This window comes from Dipodomys merriami, unplaced genomic scaffold (assembly GCF_024711535.1).
Source record: "Dipodomys merriami isolate MVZ:Mamm:240054 unplaced genomic scaffold, mDipMer1.0.p SCAF_15, whole genome shotgun sequence".
Taxonomy (NCBI): Eukaryota; Metazoa; Chordata; class Mammalia; order Rodentia; family Heteromyidae; genus Dipodomys; species Dipodomys merriami.
The window spans coordinates 22503382-22516030 of record NW_027202826.1 but is presented as its reverse complement, the minus strand read 5'-3'; the positions used below and the strand labels follow the sequence as shown (position 1 = coordinate 22516030).

The 12649-nt window shown below is 41.2% G+C and overlaps 1 protein-coding gene and 1 long non-coding RNA gene across 2 annotated transcripts in view; one reads left to right on the top strand and one right to left on the bottom strand.

The window, feature by feature from the left end:
- The first annotated feature begins 291 nt into the window (after positions 1–291).
- Dkk2 (dickkopf WNT signaling pathway inhibitor 2) overlaps positions 292–12649 on the top strand; it is a 97301-nt gene continuing 84943 nt past the window's right edge. The window contains exons 1-2 of the mRNA XM_070022405.1: positions 292–637; positions 1016–1240. Coding sequence (XP_069878506.1) covers positions 1019–1240 — 222 coding nt within the window. The 5' untranslated portion in view covers positions 292–637; positions 1016–1018. The remainder of the gene's footprint in view (positions 638–1015; positions 1241–12649) is intronic.
- LOC138826971 (uncharacterized) lies at positions 6093–10891 on the bottom strand. The gene is made up of 3 exons (XR_011371915.1): positions 10817–10891; positions 9573–9990; positions 6093–6273 (listed from the first exon to the last, which is right to left on the bottom strand). It is a non-coding gene; the product is annotated as an uncharacterized lncRNA (long non-coding RNA).

Sequence of the window (12649 nt, the reverse complement as noted above, 5' to 3'; positions counted from 1 at the left end):
CCTTTTGGGGGCATTTGCTCCCTGCCTGTTTCCAATGAGCTGTGGTCAGGCACCGGGAGTCCGCATGTCCCTGTGGGGGTGAGTTCCCCTTTTCCCAGTTGTTCCACGGGGTGGAGTGGAGCTGATGCAGGAGCAGCGGCGAGGGGGAGGGGCACCCGAGTGGGGGGGGGGACGTTTTCACTCTTTGTCACTCTTGAATTGGGGGCGGAGGGAAAAAAACAACCCCACAGTGGAGAGCTATAAAAAGCCAAGAGGGCGCAGGGAGAGAGCAGAGCTGAGCCAGAGCTGGCGGGAGCCGAGCGCTAGCCCGCTCCCAGGGCATCGCTGCGACTTGGGCAGTGTGGGATGGCCCCATGTGAACCCGGGGACCACGCTTCGGGCGCGCGCGTGTGAGGGGGGCTCCGCTTTGCCTTTGGATCTCCAGCCTCCCATCGGGAGGCAACTCCAGATTCTAGCATCTACCTTGAGAAAGAGGGACTTGTGTCCTGGAAAAAAAAAAAAGTGGAGGCATAAAGGGTAGGAACAAAGTAGGAAAAGAGAAAAAAAGTAACCGAGCCCGAAGGAAGAGGCAGTGGAACAGACGACCTGAGCTGAAGAGGAGGATTGAAGCGAAGAGATTCGGGCCGTGACCACCGAGGTGCGCACGGAGCACCGACGCCGGCCGTGCACGAGCTGCGGCCGGACTGGGTCGGCCAGCACCTTTGGGTCACGCCTTCTTGGCGAGCAGACGCCTCGCCTTTGATTGCCACTAGTTCCTGCAGAACTTCCTGCCCCGGGGCAGAAGCGGGTCCCCGCTTGGGTAGCGCTTGCTCCTGAGTTGACGCTTGAGACTGAGTCCCAAAAGGTCCTGGGACCCCCCCCCACCCCCCGAACACCCAGACGGGTTGGAGGAACCGTATCGGGATCCCTTGCGCCCCGCTCGAGGGGCTGCTGGGTGGGGGTCTTCTCTCTCCTCTCGTATTCACGCCCTTTGGGGCTTGGCGCCTCCCGAGACACCCCCCCCCCTCCTCTCCAGGAGATGGCCGCGAGGATGCGGGGCAAGGATTCGTCCCGCTGCCTACTCCTCCTGGCCGCGGTGCTGATGGTGGAGAGTTCGCAGCTCGGCAGCTCGCGGGCCAAACTCAACTCCATCAAGTCCTCTCTGGGCGGGGAGACGCCTGCCCAGGCTGCCAATCGATCTGCGGGCATATACCAAGGACTGGCTTTCGGCGGCAGCAAGAAGGGCAAAAACCTGGGGCAGGTAGGAATCCCCCCTTATTTGTCCCCCCCCCCCCCCATATCCTCTTCTGAGTGAGACAGCTGCGCTCCTGCGCGCGCCGTTTGCCTGGGCACGGGGCGGCGGCGCGCGATCACAGTCAGGTGTGGCGCCGCTCGCTCCGCAGCGCGGAAGGGCTGCGCGGGTACCGGCTGCGGGGCGGTGGCTGGGGCGGTAAGTGAATGCCTGGGGTGGGCGGGCTGCTTTTCCATGTCTCCATGTGGGAAGTGGGCATAGCACGGAGGATGGAGACCTAGTGCGGGCCCCGTGGGAGAAAGTGGCCAGAATGGTCCTACCGCGCCGTAGTCCAGGGATGCGAGGGATGAAGATGTCCACAGCAAGCGTTGCATGGACTCTACCGCCCCAAGCGCATTTCATGCTCACTTGCTTAATCTGTTCCACTTTGTGAGACTGGTGCTGTTGCGTTCCCACCCTTCAACGAAGTAAGGAGACACAGAGATCAGTGATCTTGCAAAATGGAGCACAGCTTTTCCTTCCTTCCTTCCTTCCTTCCTTCCTTCCTTCCTTCCTTCCTTCCTTCCTTCCTTCCTTCCTTCCCTTCCCTTCCCATCCCTTCCCTTCCCTTCCTTCCCCCCCCTCTCCTTCTCTCACTCCCTCTCTCCCTCCCTTTCTCCCTCCCATAACCAGTGGCAAAGTAAGATTTCAGTCTGGGGTAGTGAGCAACCCGGGCTTGGAGCGCCCTTTCCATTTTACGATCTGGAGGCAGGACTCCCCCAAAATTTCGCAACTCTCCTCTCCCAACCACTTTTCACAGGCAGAGATCAATTCCAGTAGACGCGCGCTTGCGCTTCTGATTCAGGTAGACCTGTAAATCAATCTTCCGGGAGAATGCAAATAATGAGGTGACAACTGTCTAGGCGCCGGCGGGCGACACAGCAGAAGACACCAGAGAGGCAACTTCCCGCTGGCGCCTCTCTTTCGGGCAGATGTTTTGGCAGTCACTTGCGAAGGCTTAAAGTGCTACACAGCGAGACTGGAGTGCTCACGCTGGGCACCAGCTGCCATCTGCCAGCGCCCAGCGGCCAGGAGAGGGGGCTCTGTGGGCACCGGGAACCACCGCAGCTCCACCTTCTGCTCCTTTTATGGGCAGCCAAAACCAAAGGCCTGTTTGCCAAACGCCACGCTCACTCCGCCTAAGTGTTAACCCCTGCTGGCTGTCCATGCCCAGCAGACTCGATTTCCGTGTGGGCTCAGAGTCGCTGCTGCGGGCCTGGCCGTGAGCGCCCCGGGAGCGTCCGCCACCCAACTGCCCAGGGCAGAGGCGGACAGAGGAGGTAGGGTGAAGGTGGACAGATCAGACCTAAACGGACCGAGAGAGCCCCAAGGGATAGTTGTGTTCGTTTTGCAGTTGGAAAATGCTTTTCCCAGGGCTTTGCAATGTCCATCATTTCAGCTTTTCTCTCAAGGCATCACAAAGTATGCAATAGCAGGATTTGTTTTTTTTTTTTTAATGAAAATAAGACACTGTACACATGCGTAGCGATGGGTGTGTGCACAAAAAGCTTCTGCGCACAGGCGCCTTCTCCTTTCCCAATGTACCTGGGCAGTTTCCACAACGATGTGCCCAACAAGGTGTTAGCAATCATCTTGAGTTGGTGCAAGCGGTAGAAATAATGTATATTTTTGATCCAAATGGAAGACTTCTTTAATGCTCCTGACTTGGAATTCTACATTGTTGAAAAGCACTCAATGCCGAGATCCTCTAAGGACAGAGGGACCTACCAATCTTGTGCAATTCCTTTGGTACTAACTCTTCTGGGATTTTCCATAAAGCATTTGTTGATCCTGTTACACACGTTTGCTCTCTGATAACTGATGTTCCTCTACTAAGAATCAGTGGGAGAAGGAAGCACGGTCGCCAGCTATGTCATTACACAGCGAGTGCACAGCAGGTCCCAGCCAAAACCCTAGCTTGTCTTTTGTATTTTGGTATTATACTTGTGAATAAATAGTTACAAAGGATGGGTTTTCATTTCGCTATTTCTCCAAATATTGACGTAATTATGCTTGTTAAAGAGAGATAACAATTCTACTTGCATTGCCTCGATTTCAAGGTTTATTTGACAAATAAGCTGAATTTCTGATATGCTCTCTATAATTTAGCCTAGAAATATGAAATATGTACTATACTCGGCCATAATTGGTAAATGCTAAAATTTTGACAGTACAGCAAATAGTAACATATGGAGTTAATGGTAAAGCAAGTTCAACTGCTAGTTGTCCTCTTTGAACAAGAGGACAACTAATGTTTTCTATATTCTACTTTTCTCTGTTGTCTAGTGGATGAAGAAGCCAATAGATTTTTCTCTCTAGTAAATATTCAAAAGGAAATTCTCTGGTATCTCTTAACCTATCCCCAGAGAATATTCAAAGAATTTATCTTATCTTTGAATATGGATTCATCTGTTTTCTTTACTCCACCAATTACAGGGTTACCAAAATTTTAGTATCCTTATTTTTCAAACCAGGATAGAAATTAGAGTCATGTTAAGAGGGAAGAAGTCATTTCTTTTGTAGAGAACGCTCAATGATTGGCATGTAGCTGCACTGAATTTTTATTATCATAACAGCGAAGTATGATTGAGCAGATCGAACACAAGCACCAAGCAAATCAAACCAGCTACTTATATAATGCCATCCTGAGGACTAATAACTTTGAGTTTCTTCCCCTACCTTTATCCAAGATCAACAATGTTGAAATATATGCCTTTCAAAGATTAAAAAATCCCCAACAACTTTAGGGTGCAATTTCAAATGGGTAGATTAGAAACAATCTTGGATCTTCTTGGTCTTAAATAAAAATTTAACAACTGCCAATTTTAATTTTCCAGGATGGAAAATTAAAGTAAAAATTTATAGTCATTGCAGAATAAATTATTGAAGAAATTTATTAACCTATAAAAGAATGAGTTCAAATGTGTACCAAGGTTTACTTGATGAACTATGGTTTGTTTTTTATCAGAGGGAAACATTCTTACTCATAGTGATTCTCATTGTTCCATAAGCTAGGTGGCTTATGTGTAAATTATGTTTAGAAAATGTGCCCTTAACTTTTAAGAACAGTTTAAAAGATGCAGAGAATAAAACACACTGTGCTCAGAAGTGTTAGGATTCTCAGCTTTAGATCTGCTTTCAAAGGCACAGCTATGGGTAACGGTGAAAACTGTCAAAGAAATTGAGAGTGAGAATATTCAGATGACTGGTACCGGATTAACAATTACTTACAATCTTTCTTGCCATTTAACAAAACAGTTTATGAATATAATATATCTTGGTCAATGTCATCCCTTTCAACATTCTCACCCAGCCCTCCCTGATTCACCCTTTTCACATTCATTTTCATTTGAAGCAGTTGCTAGTGGATTTTATAAGGTAATAAATGTGTAGATAAATATGAGGTAAATTAAATTTCAGGACTGTTACTAATATATAGCATTGGCATGTGTGGATATTTATAGGAGAGAAACATTTTAATTCATAGTGATTCATATATTTCAGCTTCTTAGGAGAATATTTCATGTTTAAGGTCAAAGCAGGTTTAAACAAAATCTCCACTATCATGTGGACAAACGTATTTTGATTAGACACACTGTTGCTTGACATTTGTTCTGAAGTTTGCCATATCGAATTTTATGGGCCATCTTCAAAACAAATTAAAAATCATACTCAAGCAATTCAAACAACTTCCACTTTTACAATTCACAATTTTGTTTATGTGAATGAAAGGCTTAGATGTGTAGTGTGTTTGTAAGAATTTGTGAGAATTTCCTCACTGGGCCTTACTGAATCTAACATGTGAATTTCATTTGAATGCAAGCGGTAGTATTTTGAAATTCTCTCCCAAGTGATGAATTGAACAGTGACAAATAATTATATTTTCAATGTAGATAAGCTTCTTGGCATGTGTCTCCAAAGAGAAGCTGAAACTAGTGGAATATAATTTCTGACTCCATGGGTCTTTATTATATTATAACTTGGACTGGAAGGTCAGTGGCTGAAGTGAAGTTCCATGTGAGATTAAAAGTGAAGTTGAACTCAAGAGTCAGTTAAAGAGCATTGATATTTCGGGATTGTATTTTCTTTAACAAGAGGCTTTCTGCACACACAAGCGTTCACGAACGAACTCCCTGAAATAAATTATATACTCTGGTTTTGTAGCTGATCGCTTCATTTTCTGCAATTGCCCATGACTTAAAAAAGAAAACAACAGCCTAACTTTCCTGCATTAGAGAGTAAGTTAATTATTTCTGGGTAACAGCAGAAAGGCAAATAACTTTTCAGATTAAAACTTCCAAAATAGTTTAAAAGATTTTGAGATGGTCTACATTAAGATTCCTTTTCTTTCATTATAAACCATAAGAATTGATCGTTGATACAAGTGGAAGTTTACCTACAATATAGGTTTAAAAAAACATTTTAACGATAATGTCAGTATGTGCATCCATCATTTTATTTTTTGAGCTAGACTAGAAAGAGGAAGAGGACAAGTTGACTTTAACTCACTCCAGCTGTGGCTCTGACCCTTTTGTAGTCTTTAGGATTCCCTCAGATACAAACTTTTGCCCTTCTCCTCCTTCTTAACATATTTCAAGTGCACAATTTCTAAAGATACTGCAAAGACATAGAACAGTGTTTGGTCTATTCCATTTTAGGAAAATATTGTCCCTTACTCTTCTCTATACAAACATGTTAAATGCTGAATATTGGATCATTTGTAAAGTTGCGGTAGAAACCTGTAATACTTAATATATTGACCATTTTAGTCATTCTTTGATATGGAGGTAAGATTAAAATACATTACAATCTTATTTCTGTCTGGGACTTCCCTGACAGTTTATTAAAGTTATTTTTACATCATTAAACCTCAATTTGCTTGTTATTTAAGCAAGACAAACCTGCTTTTAGTTATTTTTCTGATCACTGAAGAGATTTATGTGATGTGTGTGGCTGCATGAATATCTTGCTCGGTCATGTTAAAAAAGAAATCTGAGTGAGAGCTACAAAGAAATAAGAAAAAGATTAATTAGTACGTATTTATATTTACATTCTGTAGCATCAGATTAAGATGACATAGAAAGATGAAGTATGGAATGTGTAATGAAAATATAGTACTTTGCTTTAAGGTAAATGGAGATCACTGGTCTCTTTCTCCTGGATCCACTCTTGCCAGGAACTAGAACAGGACATCATATTTTTTCTCTAATTGTTGGATTTGTTGGGACAAATCTAAACCATTCTCTCAAAGAGGTCAATTGATATAAATTATAGGAGTTGGTTTTTTTTTAATAAGAACATCTGTACACAGGAAGAAAAGTCACCATCCAAATATTTCAAATAGTGGCTTTCCAATGTGTGTCTCATACAGATGACTTTGGGTCATTGCCCACTTTGGGTTAAAACCAGTGACAAGGAGGCCATGGATGACACCACTGTAAATGCTCCTTCATACAAATTGTTTCTTGCATAATGGTAAACTGAATGAGAGAAACTTCAGGCCAGAAATTTCATATTGAAATTGTTTCATTTTTAACTCAATGTAGGTAGCACTGAAAACAGAATTGCCATTCTCATTCTTAACTGCCATTGTTGCACCTGTACCACTGATTATATTTGTGGGATTTTTATCTCTAATTTGGTTTATCTATGACCTACAAATCATAGATGAAGAAATATAAAATCAATAAAAACACAAAAGTAGTGAATTTTTTAAAGACTGTTTTTTAAAGAGTGTTGCTGATTTCTCTCACTACCAAATAATGTGATTATGGTATGTGAGTTATCCTTTAAAATATTTAGCAATATCTCTTTTAGTTAATTTACTTGTAAATGTATTGAAATTTGTTATACCTAATAGATTAAATTTGAATATTTTGTTAACATAGTAAATAAAAAGTCATTGAATGAATGAGTACATTAAGTGGAAAAAGGAATCAAAGCATACAATTAAAGTATCTTCTCAAGATGAGCAAGCTGTCAAACTCATCCTAAAAGATATTAGCTTTATCATGTGGAGTAAGATAAAGCACATGTTCTCTCGTCTGAAGATCGAAAGAACTGAGTGATCTTTTAATGTATTCTTTCCTTTAATTGGCTTGCAAAGAGTTCTGGTGCACATTAAATTATAGTAAGAGGTAATACTGACTGATCGCATACTTGCTATCAAGGTTGACTCCAAATGTTTCATTTGCATTAACTCTTAATGTTCCAAGTGGCCTTTTGAAGCTAGTCTTAATATCATCCTTACTCTTACAAATGATAACACATTTAATAAATGACGAAACAGTCATAACGAAAACACAGAGAGCTTATGCAATTTGTGCAGTTCACCTAATAGTAAATGGAGAAAGTGGAAGTCCAAATGTTTGAACCTGTCTATTTAACCACCAAGCTAGGATGCTACATTGTTCTGGGTTTTCGAAGGAACAAGGACTTTTCTTTTACCATTCTCTCTTATACGTTGTAGCAACATGGGTTTAACTCTCCAGCTTCATTTAAAATTCACAACAAAACACAAAACCCTCAATTGCTGCCAACAACGCTGACATGCTACATATATTATTGTGCCACAGATGCACAGGCTGACAGCGTATCACTATATTATTGCCACCTCTGCCTCTTCTCATCTCCCAGCTGTGGAAGGTTGCTGTTGCCTAGGAAAATATGCACCCAGATCTCTCACATAAAATACTGTGTTGCCCCTGTAGAAAGGGCTGCTGTTGGAAAGGTTCTTCTTTCCTTTATTTTTTTCATATCAGCGACTCTCACCCCTGTCCCAATCTCCCCAAATCTAGCACTGTCATGAGTCTGGTGTGTTCAGGCCTTCTCAGTACCTTCTCTATATGACTGAGCTGGTTTTTCTTATACTGTCATTTGATGGGGGATGGGGGGGGGTGGAGACACAGGCTCGTTATATGCATGCTCTTGCTTTTGCTTTTTTTCCAGCTGTGCCTTTCCAGAACCAGATGGTCAGTGTGAACATCATGCCACTCTAGTTTCCTATTAGGTCCGAAATACTAGCTTACCACTGACTAATGTAATGCCCTTGGAAAAGTCAATTCGTGTCTCTAGCCCCTTTTAAATAAAGGTTTATAAAGTAATTATGACAAGAATACCAATCATTAAAACAGTTAAAATAGTTGACTTACTGTGAAGTAATGAGGCTACATGAGCTAACACATAAAACTCTTTTGTACTGGGTGCTGGTGGCTCACTCCTATAATCCTAGCTACCCAGGAAGCTGAGATGTGAGGGTCACAATTTGAAGCCAGCTTGGGCAGGAAAAATCTGTGAGATTCTTTTCTCCATTGAATTACCAAAAAGCCAGAAGTAGATCTCAAGTGGTAGAGTGCTATCCTAGGAATGGAGGAAGAGTGTCTAGGCCCTAGAGTTTAAGCCTCAGTACAAGAACACACCCTCACCCTTCCCTCCACCTAATCTTACAGCAGAAAGGACATCATGGTGATGTCTTTATTGCTGTTACCATTACAGAAATGAGCAAAGTTCAGTGCTCATGGTTTGAAGTGGATGCTTAATCTAGACTAGAACATGCTGTGTGTGAAGGAAACAAATGAACTCAATTACACTGAGGCTGAGAATTACAAAACAGAACAAGACAAGACAAAATAAACACCAGCACACCCGTGCTGTCATAGCTCCCTTACTGTATGTTCACATGAAAGGGATGGTGTCTCAATGTGTTCTTATAGAAAATGAACAAAGTAGCATGTGAGTGAGGGAGTGGTGAAATTAGGCAAAAGACATGGATGTAAGATGTTGAAAAATACCACAGGAAAAAGAGGTCCGGTCCTAACAACCCCAAGGAACCGAAATACTTAAGCAATAGGACAGATTGCTGCCAGCAAATTACTCGGATGCTGTCCCAGGTCAGATAGCCGAGGCCGAGCCCTGGCGTCCTATGGTGCATCTGGGCCTGGGCAGCTTGCTGGGAATTTGGAAGGCTGACTGTGCTTTTTGCATGTCAGCCATCTCTTCCAGAAGGACTTTGCTCTTAGAGGCTTGTTATTTCTATCTGACTCTTTATTTTAAAATGTTCATCTTGAGTCTTTTTTCATAGTCCTCATCACACCTTGGAAATCTTTTAGTAATGTTGTACTGAGAGTGAAATTCATCTCCTGGAAATGTGTGATAAAGTTCTTATGTGTTAGAAACAGATTCCTTTCCTACAAGTGTTTCTACCTGGTAAGAGAATGAGAACCCTCATCTAAACAGAAGGCAGAGGGGAAAATGGTCCCCTAAAATCATCTCAAGTTATGGTCAAATAGTGGCTTCCACATACCTTCTTGCTCATTCTAACGCCTCTTCATTCGAACCCTCTGAAATTTGGATTGATGAGGGTTCATGTTAGTCTCAAACTCGAAATCTTCTGTCATCTGCAGTCTTTGGTCTATTCCTTATATTTAATTCATCACTTTATTTCTTTAATAGTCTGCTATTTCTGTTTTCTTCTCTGGTGCATTTTCCTCCACAGATCCCCCTATAACCATCCACTGGTAAACACTGGTGTTTCTTCAAGTCCTGTTTTATTTAGTTTTTTTTTTTCTTCAATGATTTTTCTTTTGTTTTTCTGGAATCATTTGCCATATATGCAGCCATCTACATTCAGCTTGATAAACTCCTGATAAAGCATTCTTTTCTGGAAACAACAGCAGCAACAACAAAATTCTTCCCAGAAGGAAAAGCAAGCTTCTTTATGCCTAAGGTCAGATTGTCACAACCAAGCAATAAGATTGTATAACTATCAAACCCCCTACAGATTCATGCAGGCTATAAGAATCAAGCTAGATTTTCCCGTGCAACATTCTGTTTCACTAATGATGAGAGAAAAGTTGGTCATTTTCTGTCAAGACAGGTACTTTTTATTTGTTTATTTTTTAAATTATTATTTATTTTTTATTGTGAAAATACTGTACAGAGGGGTTACAATTACCTGGGCAAGATAATGAGTACATTTCTTATCAAGCATTGTAGACTCCTCCTTGTTTCCCCTTCCCATCCCTTCCTATCCTCCCCCCCCCCCCCGCTCCCCCCACCTAATCCTCCCTGCCCCCCCCAAAGTTGTAAAGTTCGTTTTCGACATAACAACTTGTACTTCTCATTGTTACAATGGGTCCATCTGTATCCTTATTTAAACGACTTGTTTTTCCCTTTCCCCTCCACAAATTATTTAGAAAGTTTGGTGTTTAAAAGACCTTCAATACTTTTCTCAAGGATACACTTGTTATTCAAGAGATTTACGTATAATTAAAATGTAAGAGTAATTACGACTTACGCTCATAAAACATTACATATTATAAAATATGTAGCATACATAATTTTGAGATAATCTACACATTTTAAATATATACAATATTTATGTTTATAGTTTGGATTATGTACTAAAGAGTCACCTGCCTTATTGTTTGCCACTTTTTAAATGGCTGTTTATTAATTTTCAGTGTAACCAAGCCTCTTAACATTTACTCTTAACTCAATAGACTCTTAAAATGCTTGAATATTTAGGGCTAATGTAGTGGTGCATACCTGCAGTCCCTTGTAATCACAGGTGAGGTAGGAGGATCAATTGTTCAAGGCAGATCAGTCTAAGGCCATCTTCAATATAAGCGGAACTAATGAACTAAGGAAATGAACTAAAAGAAAACTAAAAGTGAGCTAAAAGAAAATGCGTAAGAGGATGTGGCTCAAGGAATAGGCTGCTTGCTGTGAGCCCCCAAGTTTGATCTCTAGTACTGCTCAAAAGAAAATAAAGTATAATGTGTGAATATTAGTGACTGAATGAGTTCACCAAATATGTATAACCATTATGGTCCAAATGGAAAGCTTTATAAATGACTGAGATCACCATTATATCATCTAAATATTTCAAGGACTTTTACAATAAAATGAACTAAAACTGGCTATTGGATATTACTTGTTTTTTTGACCTGGGCCATGAGAGCTCAGAGATGTTCCATGATCTACCCACTGTGCCAGGGATAACTCTTAGGAAAAAAGAAATCTCCCTTGAGCTTGGATCCTCTGACTCTTTAAATACCCAATGCAACACTTCCTGTGAAGTCTGCAGTACTAGATATGTAATAGTGCAAGAATTCAATTCAATTATTTTCAATAGATTAAAAAGCTGAAGGGAAATGAACACACCGAGCTCTTTGTCAAATGTAACTTGGTACATGTTCAATGATATTATTAAGATTACAATGTCATGATGACGATTGTGTCAGTAGGTTTGAAACAAAATTAGCAAAGGCAAGTGACTTTGACTGGGTTGTCCTTGCTCAGTTTCTCAGGCCTGATACTTTAAGACATGATTAAGGAAGAGCAGGGCAGAGTATGCACCGGAACACTGGAGACACAAGGAAAGGGAAGAGAGTAATGGTGACTTCTGAGAAGGGAACACAGATTGCTTGACCTTGGTCCAAGCTTTACTAGGATAGAGGCCAATGGCTTTAAAACTTTCCTGCCAGAGTCAGAACTAAGTTTTACATTGTAATCCAGTACTCCCTCTCACACTCCTGTTAGGAGCTCCAAAAATAAATGATCTGATGATAGTCAATGCAGTATGTCATTGAAAAACTTTAGATCGCCTATTCTGCTCTAGGCTACTCTCTTTGCTTCTCTTTCTCTCTCTTCCTTCTCCAAAATGCTGGCCATGGCTCCATGAATTGTTTTATCAAAATCTATGATTTGAATAGCATTGACTTATAAGACTACGGCATTGTACAACTCAGGGTATTGTGTTTGGGGACCAGCCTTGATTTTAGGAATATCCTAGGGATATCAGAGGCAAGCAGTTATTCAAGGAGAAAAGCATCTATATCCTCAGAACCCTCCCGTTTCCCACTGTAAGTCTATCATTGGCCTCGATCGCTTTGCCCCATAATTGGCTCAATCTCTTCCTCTCTCTACACTCCCAGCAGTACATGGTGCATTTTTCTTTAAAAAAAATTATTTTTGGTGCGTCAGGCATGTTTTATCTGAAAACTAGTGCTATTTCCTCTGGGAACATGCAATGTGTATCATTCTACTTTGTTTCTAAGAACTTTATATGGAAGACAGTTGCAATTTCGGCATAGGATAGTAAATAAATCCGAGAGAGTATTTGACATAGATTTAACAGATTTAGTCACTATTTTAAGTGTACAGGACATTAAGAAAATTACTGCACACTTTTATTTTTACAAGTTTTGAAAAATCATCTTTTTGGCCTCTTTGCAATCTATAAAACTTTTTTATGCCTATAAATTTTTTTATAAAACTATAAATCTCTTTGTATTAACATCCTTGAAAGCCATTTTACCCCCCAAAATCCCCAGATTTTATAAAGCCTTTTTACTCTGAATTTATTGGATCAAATCT